This window comes from Lepisma saccharinum, chromosome 3, assembly GCF_977018435.1.
Source record: "Lepisma saccharinum chromosome 3, izLepSacc3.1, whole genome shotgun sequence".
Classification (NCBI taxonomy): domain Eukaryota; kingdom Metazoa; phylum Arthropoda; class Insecta; order Zygentoma; family Lepismatidae; genus Lepisma; species Lepisma saccharinum.
The window spans coordinates 63,094,501-63,114,253 of NC_139231.1; the positions used below are offsets into that span (position 1 = coordinate 63,094,501).

General features: G+C 36.9%; 1 protein-coding gene across 5 annotated transcripts in view; it reads right to left on the minus strand.

The window, feature by feature from the left end:
* The window catches only part of LOC145985090 (uncharacterized), a 64,008-nt gene that overhangs the window by 17,136 nt on the left and 27,119 nt on the right, over positions 1-19,753 (minus strand). For all 5 annotated transcript variants that reach the window (XM_083118675.1, XM_083118679.1, XM_083118676.1 and 2 more), the window contains 5 exons: positions 14,627-14,764; positions 13,385-13,491; positions 12,209-12,425; positions 8,781-9,014; positions 593-739 (listed from right to left, as the gene is read on the minus strand). In XM_083118675.1, coding sequence (XP_082974801.1) covers positions 593-739; positions 8,781-9,014; positions 12,209-12,425; positions 13,385-13,491; positions 14,627-14,764 — 843 coding nt within the window. The remainder of the gene's footprint in view (positions 1-592; positions 740-8,780; positions 9,015-12,208; positions 12,426-13,384; positions 13,492-14,626; positions 14,765-19,753) is intronic.

Consider the following 19,753-nt stretch of genomic DNA (forward strand, 5'->3'; position numbering starts at 1 on the left):
ACTTCACGATCCATATTTGAGGATCCATTACCATACACAAATGATGGAAATAGATGTAGTAATAAGGTTCGAGAGTTTGAGTGTATTCCACTCGTTCGAGCGTGAGACCTATCAATTCTGCATGCGATCTAGTGTTGCCCTTGCGAACTATATGCCGCTCGAGTGAAAAACGTTCATTGCAGCACTCAACTACGTAACTATTGTGTGCCCAGGTAATTAGTCAATTATAGATTTGAAAAAGAAACCAGGGGGTTGCAAATTTATTGAAGCTATGCACATAAATATTGATTGCCAATACTAATTACTTAATAATTACTAACTGCCGAAGGCATCCCTTAATATTTAGTTACATTCTTGTGTAAAATCACTTCATATTAACTATTTAATCATGACTGAAACATCAAAATAGATAATCTTTTTTTGCTTATGGGTCATCAAAAGATACTAACTTCCGCTTTGGTTCAGTGCATCTTTTTCTTATTGGAAGGAAGGGGGGGATAAAGAATTTTAGTGAAGATAGAAAAACTGTTCTTAGTAAACATGCAAAACACTTCTTCTTTTTTTTTTAAAAAAAAATATATTTTATCCTTACTTTGGCAAAACTGATAGTCTGCTGCTCCATTGCTTCATGTATGGTTGTTCGGTCACGTTCTTGGATTGAGTTGAATTCATCAATGCAACAAATACCCCCATCTGCCAACACCAAAGCACCTGCTACAAGTTGCCATTCTCCACCTTCCTATAAAATAGAGGATTAGATACTTTTGACATGATTTAAATATCAGTAACAACTTAATGTAAAAAAACCTGATAAAACATAATAATTAAACACTAGCTTACAAGAAGTGACAAATGATTATGAATAAACAATATAAGTCATTTTAGCATTTACTTCTGTTGGCATTTCTGACAATGCCTCTAAAAGTTTTTACCAGGTGAGTTGATAAGAAAACCAAGTAGAAATTTCAGTGAAAAATGAAGGCTCGAACAAGACTCAAACCAGGGTCTCTGGGACACTTTGAAGTACTCACCAACTGAGCTACTGAGCCCATGCCCTGGTTCCACCTTAAACATAAATATTGGATGTACACAAAATTCATGACACATTTCAGTGTTGAATAATATCGACATAGATGTAGATACAAGAAAAGTATTGGTATTAATCTATAGAAAAACTCTAGAAGTTTCTTTCTTTCTTTCCAGATCACAAGTTAGTCCATAGATGGCCCCACAAGGGTAATTTTACCATAATTGACGAAAATAGTGACTCCACAGGAGAAAGCTCAAACTGTGTGCTGGTTTGTGGAAACAAAATCGGTGACACAAATGCAGAGAAGCTTCAGAACTCATTACCAGAAAGATCCTTCTTCTAGAAACAGTATTCTTTACTGGAAAAACAGGTTTTTGTCTTTGACAAGAAGTAATCAGGATGTCCCAGCACAAGTAATGAAGATGTTGAACGTGTCTGACAAGCATTTGTATACAGTCCTAGGAAATTCGTGAGAATAGGGGCAAGGGAATTGTAATGATTCTTTAGACAGTTCACAAGATTTTACAGAAAAGATTATGGCTCTCTGTATATAAGGTTCAGCTTCAACTACATAAGATTAAAAGGATGGAGTTTGCAATTGACATGATAAGGAGAATGGAGGAAAATGAGGGATTTCTTAAAAGCATAATATTCTCTGACGAAGCTTGCTTCCACTTTTCAGGCACAGTGAATCGCCATAATGTGCGCATTTGGGGATCCAAGAACCCACATGTCAATTGTGAATTGGGAAGAGACTCCCTAAAAGTTAATGTGTGGTGTGGTCTTATGCATAATCTTGTCGTTGGCCCTTTCCTTTTCATGGAACTGACAGACACAGCAGTAAATTACTTAGACATGTTGGAAAATTTTGTATTCCCACAAACACTTTCTGGGAAGATGGATTGGACATGGTGGTGCAATTCCTTGGTCCCCGAAGTCACCTGACATAACCGCATTGTTTTCTTTTTCTCTGGGACATTGTTTATAAGACAAAAGTAATGAACATTGATGAACTGAAGCCAGGTTAAACAACACCATGGCCACTGTCGATGTCGGCATGCTGACTCAAACATGGGAAGAAATCGATTATCATCTTGACATTCTCTGTGTAACAAAAGGAACACATATAGAAGTGTACTGATACAGGACGTAAAACTTTTTAAGTTTATCTATCTATCACTGCCACCAGTTTATTTGTATCTTCATTAGTTTCTAATTTATTAATAATTAAAATGTGTCAGATACTTTGTGAATACCCTGTATAACAGTTTGGCAGGTACACCCATGTTCAGATAAAGTGACACATACTTCCAACTGTTCAACGCTACAAAATATGCCACTTTATGTGAACAGGAGTGTACATGAAAAATCTATTCTACACAATTGAGGAAACTGTGAAACCGGAATCATAGAAACTGAAAGAGACAAAGAGTGGATAAAAAAAATAGGTATATCAACAAGAAAGGTAGAGATATCATTGCTTCTGCTGTTTTACCTGTTTGGTAAGCATCAGGCGAAACCAGAGCTGGATCAGTAACCCAGTTCAATTCAACTCAAGAAAAGTTGTGCTATCTTACATACAGATCATATGCAACAATGTTTAATATAAATATTATAATGCTGGAAGGGGGGGAGGGGGTGTACAATGGTGCTATTGGTCATGTCATAGATTAGGTTACTGTCAGTGAAACCAATTCCAACTTCATTATTTCAAATGGGAACCTGTTTTATGTACTTCAAAATAAAATTTTATGCAAAAATAAATATGAAACTTTTAATTGGAACATTTTCTTAAAAAGTGCAGTTATAAGTGATAACAGCTGTACCACTGCTCTGTTTGCTCACCCAATGTTAAATACTGAAATAAAAAAACTTTGTATAAACTAAACGTTTCTGACAAAATAAATTATTTGAAAAGAGATGTAAAATAAAAATATCTGCTTTATCATAGATGGCACTGATTTAGTTGAATTAAAAAAATAAAAAAAATTAGTGCTAAACTTGAGCTGAACTCTTGAATAAAATGCAGCCAAGCTGGACTTTACCACAACTTTTTTCTTAATCAAACATTTATGCAATGTTATAAGTAGACCTCGGATTTTTAGGTTCTAAAAAGTGTGCTTTTAGGTTCCTAAAATAGGCTCTAAAAATCCGAAAATAGATTCTAAAAACCTTAAATTAGGCTCGAAAAATCCTGAAATAGGTTGCAAAAAGACTTAATTTGATACAAAATTCCTGAAAAATACTCATTAGATACAATCATTAAAAACAAAATTTCACAAGAACCGTAATAACCAAATATTAATTTTCTAAACAAATTTTCATTTATTTTTATCATTTTCAAAATTATCTACAAATTATTATAATACTACACTTGTGCTGTTAGAAAAAGTTACTTGTTGATATGAAAAATGAATTATGTATGTATAATTTGCTGCACAATATCAGGGTGGCTACTCACTTGGAATTCCGGGAATTACACGTGAATTATTGGCACCGGAATTATGTGTGAATTATTGGCTCTGGAAATTATTCATGAATTTTGGCAAGACATGAAATAAGGTACAAGCGGATGTTTTCTCTATTCCATTTTTTCTCCGTAGATGTGAAAAATTGCACCTTTTATTAATCCATATCCCATTAAATGTATACATGTTTATAAATGCCTTGAGGAAAGTTTCTCTCAGTTTAGCTTTTATTTCATTCATTTTTTTGAGGATGAAAAAGAAAGCTACACAGAAAATAAAACAAAATTTTCTCAATCCGTTTACTTTGTTAGTGTCTTTTACAGAACAATCTATCTGACAAACGGAAGATTATTACAAAATAATATATCTTGAAGTTGATTAGGTAAAGTTTTTGTTACATTGGAATCATACAAACCCTTTATATTGTCAATATTTTTGTGTATAGAAGGGAGGGTGAGAGTCGGTAATACGTAAGGTTGGAATAGAGAAAACATCTGCTTGTATCCTTGAATTTTTGGAAAGTTCACCTTGAAAACCAGGAATTATACTTGAATTTCATCATGATCCTAGTGACCACTATGAATCTCTTTACGTTATCCACACTCAAACTCCACCTTTTGTCTGTGAGGATCATTTCATGTGTTGAAAATTATCTTTCAACAGAAACATAGTCAGTAGTGCTAATTTGAATCCTGAAATATTACTTCGTAAGGCGTGAATGCCAAAAAAGGACTAAACTGACGCGAAAGTGAGCACGGCCACACAGATCAGAAGTTTGTACTTGGGACTGTGCAGGCAGTAGAGACGATTGGGTGCCAAAACTGAGAATGGGGAGGAGGGAGGGGGGGGGGGGGGAGCAAGGACAGTTTATTTATCTTAGTAGGCAAGGCTTAGCATTAAGAGTCTATAGTGCAGGGGTACAAAGTAGGGGGGAACTGTCCCCTTTCGCCGCCACTGTCTGCATTTTTGTTTTGTTTAAAGCTTTGATAAACATCATATACTTGGAGGGAGGGAAATCGATAGAAAACATGTTTCAAACATGCCAGTCATTGAATTATTTCACCACCAAACCTAGAAAATACCTCTGTGAGATATAAAAATCCTGTAAAACCTAAAAAAATATAAAAACCTAAAAAAAGGTTTAATTTAGGCACATAAACCTAAAATAGGTTGTAACAAGCAAAATAGGTTATTTTAGGCATTTCGTTTTTTTTATGAAATGCCGATATAAATTGTTATTTCTTAATTACCTGCAAAGGAAAAAAATAGGTTAAAAACCTAAAATCCAAGGTCTAGTTATAAGTCAGTAGAATTCATCTTGAGGAATGTGAATGTCATGAACCAATCAATTTCATACTTTCAGATCGACTATGTTTCATTAGAAACAAAAAGAACATAAGTGTTGCATGTAACATAAGTGAAATAACATAACACAGTAACAAAAATGCAAGTAGGCCTAAATGTTGAAATGTTAGTTATCTGACAAATAAAATAAATACTAATATAATGAATAATTGTTATTAAATCAGAAGTTGAAAGTGTTGACCATTAACTTCAATATATTTTTGCAATACTTTTCTGAAAACTTTACTCAGTGCTATGCAAAATTTGGGAACTGATTGAAGTGCAAGTATCATGAATATGCTGTTGCATATCATCAGTTGTGGTACGAACCTCCTGATAGCTTTTTCTTCTTGTAAGTCCCAGAGAATATCAGGCCAACAACAGGACCTTCAATCCCAATCCATAGGTTTTGAAAACCTCTATCTTGCAAGCCTGAAGTGCATTGTGAGCTGGATACAGGGTTCCCACGCAAACTCCAAATCCATTTTCCCTGAGTTTTCCAGAATCCTCATATTTTTTTCCAGAGTATTGAATGCACAGTAAATGACTATTATAATTTTACAATGGCCTCCTCCATTTCCCCTCATGGCCATACCATCCTCACCTTCTTTATTACTGTTGTTTTCTGATGCAAATAACAAAACTAGTTCAATAATAAAATAAAATTACACTTCTTTGCATGTAATTAAGAACAAAGATGACCAGTTTTCTAGAACTTTAAACAACTCTGAAACAATTTATAATATATCTGATATAGAACATTGAAATATTTTCACACTTTTCATACATGTTTATAAATGGATACAATACCAATTAATCTGTAATACGTACAATAATAGTTAAGACAAACAAATTATTGGAATATTTAAAACATAAAAATGAAGTGACAATTATTAGTACCAATTTAAAAAGGAATAATAAGTTACTGAGACTGAAATATAAAACAAGAAATGTACTTAATATCTGATACAGCAAATTAAGAAACTTTACTTCTCAGAAGCTTCAAGTTTTTTAAAAATTATTCTGCAATGGCCTTTGCTTCTTCTTGCATCTTTTGTTGTTTGGCTTGTAAAGCACAGATCTCACTTGCTTTACGTTTCATTTCTTTCCTTTTGTCTTCTTTTTGATCACATTTCTTTCTCATCTTCTGCAATGCTTCTTCGCATCTAATATGTGCACCCTTAACACTCTGGATCATATCTTTGCTTACTTCTACATTTGACACTCCTCCTACCCCTTTCACTGCATCATAAACTTGCCGAATAGCCACAACAGACTCTTCTTTCAAGTTTTCTATTAAAACCTGCTTATTTACAGAAAACCCACTTTCCACATATGCATTGCCATGTGATAAAATCAAAACCAACTAAACAGTGCTCCAAAACAAGCCTAATCTAAGATGAAGAAGTGAGGAATGCTAGTACGTAATGGTAAGTAAGTGACTGTTGCAAGTGCAAGTGTGATGGGGGGTTAAGTATACACCATTCGACTGGCCTTCACCTCATGATATTCAATTTCTGGCATATCTGTTGAGAAAACTATTTCACTACATGATATTAATGTAGATCTGCTGGTTCTACAAGTAATTCCATTTTACACATACGTGGGTCGTTCAATATATAAGTTTCCCTATGCTGTAAAAAAAATATATTTCTAAGGTACTTTAAAAAACTATACATACATGTGTAGGAGGATCCTTCCTCACTTCTCCACATAATCCCCATAGAGATTCAGGCATTTGTCCCACCGTTGCACCAATTTGTCCATACCCTTTGCAAGAAAATCAGGGCTCTGGCTATTGAACACTATTCTCACATTCCGCTTCACTTCTTCATCTGTTTCGAAACGGTAACCTTGCAATTCAGACTTTAACACCGGAAAAAGATGGAAATCACTCGGCACTAAATCGGAGCTGTGTGGAGGGTGGGGCAGGCGTTCCCACCACAATTCTTCAATTTTGTGTTGGTTTGCACTGCTGAGTGGGGGGCGAGTGTCAACGTCAAGAAGAATGACACCAGCTGACAGGAGACCTGGTCGCTTATGTCGAATTGCGTTTTTCAGTTTATCCAATGTTAGACAATAACGGTCAGCATTAATTATTCTTCCTCGTTCCAAAAAGTCCATAAGCAGAACGCTCTTAGCATACATGCTTCTGAACTCCTTATGACGCGAGCCCGTGTTTTCCGAACAAGCATTTACTTTTCGCCCTTGAGCGCATGCACCTTCACGTCTGATAATGAATCGATTGTTGTTCCTTGTAGACGAAGGATGGCGCTTGCCAACCATGTGCTTCTTTTTAATGGCATTGCTTTATACAATATTTTATAGCACCGGGAAACTTATATATTGAATGTCCCTAGTATGTGAGCTTTTGAGGCATGTAAAAATTCACATGTCATGTCAAGACTATAACAATAGTTAAACATGATCAAAAACTTAAAATATGAACAAGTATTTATGAACAGTACATAATTCATATATGGCACTAGTAAGTGAATATTTAAAATTCTGTTCTAAATGCAGTAAATACACAATCAACAATATTGTACACAAAAGATGCCAGAAAATAAATATTTCCCTAAACTCCATTTTTTTTACTATTTTGTAAAAAAAAGAAGGAAAAACACAACTTAAAACTACCCCCTAAGTAAAGTAAAGTAAAGTGTTCCCCTGTGCTTAGCACCACGCCATGAAGGCGTATAGGGGGTGTGGAGGTAACGCCCCACACTTTCTTGATCCGGTCGTGAGTGGGGGTGATGTGATCAGCATCACGCCCCTGACCGCCTTTACCCCCCAGGGTTTCCCCCAGGTACCCATGTTATTCGACGCTGGGTGGGCGCCGGGGCCGCTTCCTACGTTAGAAAAGTTCCCGGATTTGAACCGGCCGGGGATCGAACCCGGTACCTTAAGCATGGTAGTCAGACGCGTTACCGACTGAGCCACCGCGGCCCACCCCCTAATAAGGGAAATCAGATGAACACTGGTTAACTTTGGACATCAGGTTATCTTTATTATGCATTTTCCACATCTTGAAATATATTTTACATCATGGAAAAGATCGAAATCGGCTAATTAAATGTTAAAAAGCGCAAAATTTATGTGGGTATACACTTGGTCACCAGCCCTGGAATCACATTTTAAAAAAAGAAACAGACAAACAAATATATACGAGTTCCTTGCTGCAAGAGAAATGCTACAAGAGCCTGGATTATCCACAGACAGGAGCATATTATAATCCCTCAGTTTTGCTTCATTGGGAACTCTTAATCAATTACAAGATTTTCCCTGAGATTTGTATTTTTTTCAAATTCCCTGAGATTTCCAGGTTTTCCAGGTGTGTGGGAACCCTGTGGATAAAAGTTATATTTACAAAAGTTAAGTAAAGTTACCCATGCCTATTGCATCGTGCCATGAAGGCACATGAGGATGCGGAGGTACAACCTCCACACATTCTCGATTTCTGCTATTTATGGAGATGATGTGGTTAGCACCATGCTCCGGCAACTTTTAAAGTAAAACTAGACAACATGTCATTTTTAAATGCAATAATTTCCTTTAAATTTTGAATTTTTCAATAAATTCAATAACCTTGGTAAAGCAGAAGAACTTATCAGAAGTATTTTACAGGGTTCATGAGCACTGTATAGGTTGGTTTTGCACAGTAGGAGACATAACTATCACAATTTTTATTCCTTAAAAAAAAAAAATTGCATGTGTAATTCCTGATTAACTCAAAATTTGAACACCATTGGGGAGGCAGAAGAAATTTTCAGAAATTTAGGGGGGGGAGGGGAGAGAGGAATAGTAACAACACCAGAAACAACTTTTGTACACTATAGGACTTTAAATTGTCAACAGTCATTTTTTTCACTCCACCCTACTGTGTAAATGGTATCCCTAGTATGTAGTAAGACAGAGCAATCAGGACCAATTCTTACTTGTACAACTGTCACAGTGAGCCCAGCAGAAGTTGATCCAACGCCTGTTGTGAGAACAGATCTGGGGCAAAGACGAGATGCAAAGCGCAACAGATGGGATTTTCCAGTGCCTGGGTCCCCAACAAGAAGAAGATGCGATTCACCACGGATTCTACTTCCTGAAGGATCCTGCTTATGTACCCCTCCAGCCAGCACAACAGCTAATGCTAGCTTCACCAGATATAATCCATACACCTGCAACAAACATGCACATTTAAAAATAGAAGGTAACTAAAAAAAACACCCTAGGTGTGGACAGAGGAAATATAAAGTTTTACAATATTGTTTTTAATTCATACTGCAAAGAAGACATTGAGTTATTGATTGAGTTAGTGTTTAAGTACACTTTATGCACAGAAAGGCTAATTAGGACTGGAGAAAAAAAATAGTGAGATCCGGACCACTATGTGCCTCCATCGGGTATCGAACGTGGACCCCTTGATTACAAGGTGACAACGCAACCACTGTGCTATTGGGGAGTCCCTGCAAAGAAGGCAGTCTGGTGCATTGTCCTGATAATATAAAGTGGCACACACTTCAATTAAACAACCTTATAAAATGTGCTACTTTATGTGAACAGGAGTGTACAATGAAGTAAGACTTGAAGCTTTCCTGCCAACGAATGATGTATAGATTCTCTCGGGCTATCGACCAGGTGAATAGCCTGAGAAAATCTACTCATCAGGAGTGTACAATACTGCAAAATATAAGAAATAGGGCTGAAAAGAGAGGTCATGTTATCAGTAGATGTATGCATATTTAGTTTTTGATGGAAATGTGAAATAACACACTACAATGTTCATTTTTCATGATTTTGAGAGGTGTGAGGTGCATTTTACTACCATATTATGTCACAAAATGATGTGAAATGAACTGCAAAATTTGAAATTCTCTCTTGAACATGAAATTTTGAGTTTACATATAGACACAGCATTTTCTGAAGTCTGAATTACCCTGTGAGTTATACAAATCAAGGACAATTGATTAATTCTGCTGTCAATATTTGAGAAGCAAAAATGGACACCTTGCCGCAAGAATAAACATAATGCTCTGACAACTACATAAATGTATTATAAGAAGGAAAATCATTATTTTGTGTAATAAATGTAGTTTTAAAAATCAAATTTAGGTTGTATCTAAGGAAATCTGTTTGGTAGTTATGCGAAGATAGGTAATTTACTCTGATAAGTTTACTGTACTGTACATGCCTGACGAAGCTACCAGACAGGTGTCAAAATAAATCGTGAAGAAAATTTGCGCAGAAAAAATGAAAAGTAAACTTATCAGAGTAATTAACTCTGATACACTTACTATTCATTTTTTCACGTAAAGTTTTCTTGCGATCGATTTCGCCACTCGTCTGGTAGCTTTGTCAGGCGTGTACTGTCTTGCTGCGGGTGGCGTAGTTCCTTCTTCTTCCACTTGTGCTCGTGGTGGTGCTAGTTGACGCAGTCCTTTCACTTTCTGTGGGTGTAGTGCTTCCATCTTTTACCATGCATCGAGGTTATGGCACTGTACGCGCCAGTTCCAGATCTTGTAGTCTGCTTTCGTGGAACGGTGCTTGTTCGCTTGAGGTCCGTGCTTGGTTTCTCGTCGTGGGGGAGCAGGTTCCTGATAGCGGGAAGCCAAGTTTTATTGAGGGCCCAGGGATTAGTGTTGAGGTCGGCGGGCATGTCTCACTAATGCATAGGTTTTTCGAAAACCTTTCCAATGTAGATTTTGCTTGCAAAATTGCTCGATCGCAAGAAACATTTACGCGGAAAAATTAATAGTAAACTTATCACAGTTAATTACCTATCTCCGCGTAACCGCCAAACGGATATCTTTAGATACAATGTGGTTATCAGAGTAAATCAAATTTAGGGTTATATCCACCATTTTAACACCAAAATGCCATTTTATAGACAGCTTTTGATCCCGAAATGTACCCAGATTTTGTACCGAAACCTTCATCTCTTAACCATAAATATGTGGCTGTAGTTATCTGTAATGGGAAATAATGTTTTACAAATTTAACTTGATATCTTAAAAAATAATAATAATAGTGCAGCAGCCCTTTAAGGGGCAAGGCATACAAAGCAGCATCACATTGGGTGATGCATGTTCAGCACATCCAGTCCTCTTCCTACTGTTATCAAGGTTTCATAAACCAGAGTCTGCTACTCTAAACTTTCAAGCAGCTCCTGACGATGCCTGGTAGGACAGAGTCATTTAGAGCTTCCTTCCATCAAGAAATGAAAGCACTAATTCTTCAGCTATACAGAAGCTCAAACATTAATAACTACTGGTACTTTCTCTAGAGTTCAATTATCTCAGAACAATGCAAAGTGCACAATTTCCAGTAATTCTGTGCCAAACTTGCAGAAAGGTGGAGTTCATGATTCAATGTTAAGTATTTTCAGGTGTTGTATATAGGGAATGGAAATTTGAAGTAAGCACATTGTTGCCAGGTCGCTGAATTTTGAAGTGTGGTCTTTCAGATGAAAAGTTTATTTTGGGTGTCATGGTTCAAAGCAAACAAAATATGATGAAAGGAAAGTGGTATTCTCTAAGTCATAATCTCCGTTTACTTCAAGAACAAAGTAGTAGATGTAAAAAAAAATGTGTGACAACTTGCTGCTTTCCTATTGGTTAATTCCAATGGTAGCTTTTGTGCAGGCATTTTATGCATACAATAAAGCTATGTAACTTAAGCTAACCTTCAATTGCAAAGCGACAGTACCTAAATCTATGCATAGCTTATGTCAGAATATACCAATATCAAGCAATTATTTACACAAAGATACTTATTTTTCTTTGCAGTGACTTCATTCTTAAAGTGGAAAGAGTTCAGATACAATAGGATTGTAAGAATTAACATAACATTGGGAAAAGTACTTGCTGAATCCAGCCATACACTGCCGGACCCTGTGGCCGAGTGGTTAGCACTTCGTGCTGCAACACCAAGCGTCCTGGGTTCGAATCCCGCTCGGACAAGGTTGTTTGTGAATGTCCATTCATCAATTTCATCATTTCATAACTTATCCCCATCTTCGCAAATTAGCCAAGAGACACAAAACGTGAAGTAAAATAAACTAAATCAATCAATCCAGCCATACACTGGTACATTTTGACAAACCTATTTTATGGTACCTCACTCCCAACTTGGTAGAAACCATGACCATAAATTTTTGGATTAGAAAACCATGGATGAATCAAAGCTACTTCAGAGTTGCAAAGGATATTCCAGGCAAAATAACTTCCCTGATGGGACACTGTGGAAAATGACATGGTGTTACCTTACAATGAGAGCTGTGAGCTAAGGGGAAGCACCGTAACTGTTAATGGAAATTTCACTTTACTGCAATATAAGAGGTGAAGCAATTTTTCATGACACAAGAATACATTACCTGAGGGCAAAATGAGCTCAGAATGTTGTTCCTTCCTACCAACGGCTGATGATGGTACTCCTGCCAATATGTAGCAAATTCCTCCTGCATCTCTGGAGTGACATGGACTCCTCCTCTTTGGTCATTGCATACCTGCAGGTAGTTTGCCTCAAACACCAAGTCACAATCGCACCTGTTTCGTTTACCACCTGGTCTCCATCTTCTTCTAACAGTACCACTATAAAAATGCATTACGCACTGACATGAAATTTTTGAAGTACTGGTATATACGAAAGAGATAACGAAATAATAACATAATATTAATGGCAGTATCTAATTATCAATTTTATTGATGAACCCATAATGGCCAAATACCAATTATTGTATCCCATCATCCCTAGCATGCACTACATAGACCAGAAATGAGACAGGTTACATAATTGGTAATCTATTGGTAGATACATGTAGTCGTAAATAAACTTAAATTTTGGATTCAAATTTGATATTTAAAATTACATTTTGATGTTTTTGCGAGGGAATATAATTTGAAATTTGATTTTGAAACTTTAAAATTACTACTGAAAATAAAACTTCATAGTAAGTATAGTCATATTCACAATCATCACATAAGTGAAATGCATGGATTATAAAATATATTAGGGATGGGCCGATATGAAATTTTAGCCGATACCAATAACCAATATTCTACCGATCCGACATAAAATTCCAAATGGTCCTTGAAGAACCTGAATGGATCATTGAGCTCCTTAGTAAATGTGTGTTTTGAGGTGACTGCAGTGCAAATGAAGTTGCAGATTTAGGCATTTACTTTTTTAAAACTAGGTCACGGAGATTAGCCATTAAAATTATAAAATGGTAGAATTTTGCACTAAATTATAAGATATTTACAGATATATCGAATCGGTAACATAATCGGTAATTTTACTGATAAACCAATATTCCTACATCGGTCAATACCGATAGAGTACCGATTAATCAGTTCCATCCCTAAAATATATATTATAGACTTTTATTTAAAAATTTATCTTCCAAATACACTGTACATGAATTATAGATTTACATTCATAAGAACAGTAACCAAACTGGAAGAATTATGCATTTAATATGAGACTATTAGAAAAGCTATAGAACAGGCAATTATATTTAACTTGTGGATAACAAAAACAGAATGCTTACCATATGACTACATCATCACCAGGTTTACATGAATCCACCAAATCATCTTCCAAAGTGACCCACATTGATCTTGGAAGCGTCCCAATGTTCAGTTTTCCTACTTGCTCCTGTAAACAATGGAAAAAGAAGAAACCCTTCTAAACAACGTTGTTTCAGTGTACGAAACTAGAGCACAGTATTACATAAACAGAATAAACGTATGGCACTTCAGTTTCGATTAGCCTATCTGAGCATAAACAGGACTCAAAACAAACTTTGCTTAACTTTTATGCCATTTCATTAGCAATGTGAGAGCATGAAGACTTATTTTATAAATTATCCAGTGATCATAATACTTTACAAATAACAAAAATAGCAAATATGCCATTAAAACGTAGTTACTAAAAAATATTTGATGACAAGAGAAAAATAGTGCAATAAAATATTACCCAATGTCATGTAAAAATATGTGTACTGTGAAATACAAAAATCAAACAGCATGTGTAAATTTCAAAATTAATTCTTGATACAATGAAACTTTCATTATAATTTAATTATACACTCTTCACAAAAGGTTTGGAATGTTGTTATGACAATAGGTGATAGACTCGGCCTTGGAATTCAACAACACATGGTAACTGTCTGGTGGACGTTATCATCTTTTCACTGATATATGCCACCGTGCCTAGCAGCTATTGCCAAACATAATAATATTCAGAACTTGCTGTAAGGAGTCTAGTATGTCCTTGAGAAGTCTAATGCTAAATATCTTACAATGTGAGAAAAATAGCCTCCCTGATTGTGTAATGGTAATTTCATTACCCTCTAATCAAAGTGTCCTGGATTGATATCTGGTGGAGGCATATAGTGGCTCGGATCCCACTTTAAACTGTGGTCCAGTCGCAATTAACCTATTTGTGCATAAAGTGGATTTAAAACACAATAATTAACATATTTATTATTATTATTAATAATAATTACCTTGTATTTACATGAAAATTGTGATGAACAATTTGAAGAACTCTAGAATCCAATTTACACAAAATCAGCTTTATTTTGAGAAAACGTTATGCAAAAAAATGCTTATATTTGTTGCATTACCTAATTACTGATAATTTTTTTACATTCCAACACATGTAATGGTGAAAATTTCAAGTGATTATGCATTCAAAACAACTATTGCAAAACATGACATATACTAACGTAACAACATACAGATGCAATAAAATAACAGACAAGAGGAAAAGTAGGAAATGTCTTTACTTGAATTTTGATCTCTTGGTAGTCTCTGTAATAGACAAAGTCACTCTCACTTAGGATGATGAACTTTGTGCCCGGACATGGCTCAGGACTGCCACAACTATTTGGACTTTCAATCGAGTAATACTGTTCGTAATCAGCCTGAAAATAATACAAGTAATTAATTATATAATTTATGTTCTATAAGTACATGCTCATTGTTTTATTCAGACTGATGGGTATCTCTGCTTATACCGTTTATACTGATAATATACATTGGACTCATTTGACACAAAAAAGTTTGAATTATCCAAAATGAAAATTAACAGAAACATTACATCATTAACCATTAAAGAACAGGTTTCCCTTAAGCAAGGCTTGTGACATTCATTATTACTATGGGGGGGGGGGGGGGGCAATGTCCGAAAAATTGATTTTTTTTTTTTCAATTTACTTTCATTGGTTTCGAAAACATCCCTTCTGTCTCAATTTTGATGTTTCAAACCACTCTTCTGGCAATAGAAGTAAGACCTTCCAATATTCCTGGTGCCAAAAGCATGGGTGGGGGCAGCGGGAGGCGGCAGGGAAAGGAAGTCAAAAGCCTCCAGCTGCCAACAAAGGTTTGGAAAACAGCCAACTGCTCTTTGCTACGAGGGTCACTATTTATATTTTGAGCCTAACAATGAAAAAACAGGAATTTGGCATTGAAAACTGCTTTATTGTTTTTCGAAGTATTCTCCTTTATGGCCAATACACTTTTGCATTCGTTCGAACCATTTGTCAAAGCAGTTTTTCCAATCTTCTTGAGACACCTCCATAATATGGTTTTTGAACGCATCAACGGCATCTTCCGCCGACGAAAATCGTTGTCCATGCAATTTATTCTTGACATTCGGGAACAAGTAGAAGTCATTGGGTGCCAAATCAGGACTGTACGGTGGATGACCCTTCAATTAAATTTTTTGACTGTTCATAAAGTCGGTTGTTAGACGAGATGTGTGACAGCTGGCATTGTCTTGAAGAAGAATAATCCGATGGAGTTTGTTTGTGTTCCGTATTTGACCGAAGACCTCTGGCAAACAAATTATTGTGTACCATTCAGAGTTGACCGTTCTACGATCCTCTAAATGCACAGTTGCCACATGACCAGTTTTCCCGAAAAAACAGGCGACCATTTGTTTCCATGTGCTTCGAGCGCGAACAACTTTTGTTGGATTGGGTTCATCTTGAAACACCCATACAGTCAACTGCTGTTTACGTTCCGGCTCATATGCATATATCCATGATTCGTCACCTGTTACAATCTTATATACGTCTTTTGAAGCACCACGATTGCATTTATTGAGCATTTGTTTGCATCAATTGACGCGAGCGTCTTTTTGAGTTCAAGTCAAATTGTGTGGGATCCAACGAGAACATACCTTTCTCACAGCTAAATGATCATGTAAGATTTTATATATGCTGGTGGAACTAATGCCTATGGTTGCCTCAATCTCACAGTATGTCACATGACGATCTTGCAGTATTAGGTTTTGCACAGCATCAATGTTTTCTTGAACAACAACTGATTTTGGACGACCTTCGCGAATCTCGTCGGTGAGCGAATGGTGGCCACGATTAAATTCGTTATACCAGCGTTTCACAGTGGCAAAGGATGGGGCTTCATCGCCAAATGTGGAAGTAAGTTCATCGATGCACTCTTGTCTTGATAATCCACGTCGAAAATCGTAAAAAATCATCGCACGAAAATGTTCACAAGTTAATTCCATTTTATTGCTGTCGCGCAATCTCCAAGGCAACATAAACAACACAAATGAAGCTATTGACAAAACATTTGAAGTACGTTATGGTCAATAATGCCAGACGATTCCGTGCAAACGTCAAATCGCGCCTAACTTCAATCAGTGTTTCCAAGGTTCAAAATATAAATAGTGGCCCTCGTATTTCACAAAACTGCGCAGTAGGATTACAAAGGAAGTATTGTTGAAATTCTTGCCTTGTTTCTGTCAGTCATGCTATTTTTAGCTCCTTGCATCATGTGTTTACTTAGGTAAGTTACCGTGGAGGGTATGACAGACTAACAAAGCGAGTTGGACAAATTGAAAATATTCGAGTTTGAACTTTCGTTCAGTGTGTGTGTTCCCCAGCTTGTGGCGTGTGACCAGCTGTGGCATTGCGGCTTCTTTCTCTTCCAACAAGAGTAAAGGGTGGGTGAATAAGGTGGAAAGACGACCCAGTTTGTCACTGAGTGAAATTGACAATGAGTTATTAGGTATGGATTCGGCATACTAAGACGAATACATCGCAGACATTTCAAATTTCGTGTAAAAAAAAATATTACTTTCCCTCTTTTTGTTCTTCTTCTAACTGATTATGGAAAATTTGTTGTTTTTTTTCATCAGGATTATAGCCCAAAGTATACTGAACAAAATGACGTATAATTTGTACCTCGAACGTTCTTAGTTCCATTAATTTCATTTAGAAGCATGCAGAATTTCAAATTTCCCGCTGAAAACACACTTGGCGTTATTGTAAATACCTGGAAAATCAGCTTCGGTGTCTAAAGGTTAAAGATAATTTCAAGGGGAATAAATATCTGTTTGAATTACCAAGTAATTCAAATTATAAAGAGCCCACTGCATAAGCATTTGTAATAACTACAGGGTCCGTTCTGAAAGTATCCGAACTGTCCGCAGCACGGCGCGAGAATTGGTCGAGGGTTCGGGTAAGCTGCGCCAGGTGGCAGTGGGGACCTTAACCTTCAAAACAAGGCCTCGCTCAGTTGCCTGCGAGCAGTGGTTGAGGTGCAATCGCTCGTGTTGTGTACACGGAAAAAACCTCGCATCGAGAATTTGCAGTTGGTGGATTTGATGAAAATGAAGCACACTTTGGATCAGCGCTACGCTGTGAAATTTTGTGTTAAATTAAAAAAAAAAACTTTACTGAGACTTTAACCACGCTACGGGAGGCTTACAGCAAGGAAGTGATGTTCCGCACGCAAGTTTACACATGGCACACGGCGTTCAAGGAAGGACGGGAGGTGGTCGAGGACGAACAACGCTCAGGGAAGCCGTCCACGTCAAAAACGGAGGAAAATGTGGCCCGTGTGAAAGCTCTGTTAGACAATGACAGGCGTTAAATCTCCAGATGATTGCAGAGGAGGTGGGACTAGCGAAAATGCAAATTTTTGAAATTGTTACCCAAAACTTGAACATGCGCAAAATCTGTGCAAAAATGGTTCCGAAGATTTTGACGGACAATCAAATGCAGTGTCGTGTGCGAATTGCCCATGAAATTGTGGAACGTGTGGACGGTGACAAAACGTTTCTCGACCAAGTGATAAACAGGGATGAAACCTGGCTATTCGAGTATGACCCCGAAAGCAAGAGACAAAAGAAGGCCCGGATGTCAAAATCAAAGGTGAAGACAAATGCTCCTTGTCTTTTTTGACGCGAAGGAGGTCATGCACAAAGAGTTTGTACCTGCTGGGACCACCGTGAATGCAGCTTACTACAAAACAGTGCTTCAGCGTCTCCGACAGAGGGTCCAGTGCATCCGGTCTGACATTGCCGACAGGTGGGTGCTTTACCACGACAACGCACCAGCTCACACAGTGCTGTTGGTTGGTGAGTTTTTAGCCAACGTACGTGTGGCAACACTGCCTCATCCCCCTTACAGCCCAGACTTGGCACCGGCCGACTTCTTTTTTGTTTCCCAAGGTCAAAAGGGTGCTCAAGGGGAAGCGTTTTGCGTCAATTGAAGAGGTTCAAGCTGCTACGCAGCATTAAAGAGGGTGTCAGTCAAGGACTTCCAGGACTGCTGTGAACAGTGGAACACTCGCTATAATCGCTGTATTGAGGCTGAAGGTGCCTACATTTGAAGAATATTGACAGCAGTTGTAATTGTCATCAATAAATTGTTTGCAAATAAATAAGTTCGGATACTTTCAGAACGGACTCTGTAGGTGCTTAAAACCTCTAAAATAGGCAGGTAAATTGACACCAAAATTATGAACATAGGCATTATAAAATTAAAAAGGGCATCACAATGAGCAGTTAATATGAACCTGTAATTTCCACTTTCCTTTGTCACTTCGTTGCTATAGCCTATGCATGTACGAGGGTTCGGGCATAAGTCATGGCAACAATTTTCTTTCGCAAAATTCGAAATATACAAATGGAAGAGGACACTGTATGGAACTGAACAATGTATCAACAATGCACGTCTTGTGTACCAGAGGTTGGTAGGGAATTGCCACAAGGATGCATTGTACAGTACAGAACCAAAACGAAGTGTTGTGGATGCTCTGGGGTACTACTTTGAGCATTCATAGGGAGCTTTGAGTGGCCTCTTTTGCACATGTATGCACAGAGAAAATAGGCTGTGTATTCAATACTAAATATTTCATTTTTATCCCTTTAAAACATAATACACTGAAACCAATGTATCTGCTTAAAAATGAATTTCTACAATGAAAAAAAAAGAAAAAAAACATGAATTAATGTGAGAAAATAATCCACCCCCAATTTGTAACTTAGAATGTCAGTGTGATGCAACAGCAAAGAAATACTCATAGTCACTGCTAAAATAATAGCCCCCAAAATAAAATCGCAAATATGCCTTCTTTGCTTCAACACACACAACACAGAGAGCAAAACATGTGAATTTTGATTGACTCCTACAAATGTGTTATAGGGGTGGGTAGGCATCTCATTGGCATCGCACTGTTGAAGTATGAGTCACCAATGAGTTACCCAGCTTAGTTATTCTTTATGGGAGAATTTGAAATTTCTAGAACCTTACATCCTTTGTGATCTGGTAAATGCCACTTTTTCAGTTCATCATAAACAAGACATTACCTCCTACACCCTAAAAACACAAGTTACATGTAGAGTTCAAAGCAAAGGTGGGTACAAAATTAGTACAATAAATTGTATATTTGAACTTGAAAGTTCTTGATGAGCAGGTAAGCTGACCCACACTAATATCAAAATATCGTCTTTAGTGATCAGGACACTCTGCGCATACCATGTCATTGCTCTAACAATTGAGTTCCCTATGGCCGTGTGCAAATGCTAGAGATGTTGGATGTACAATGCTGATAATTCGAGAACTATGTAAACTAAAAACTGCCAAAATAATAATAACCAT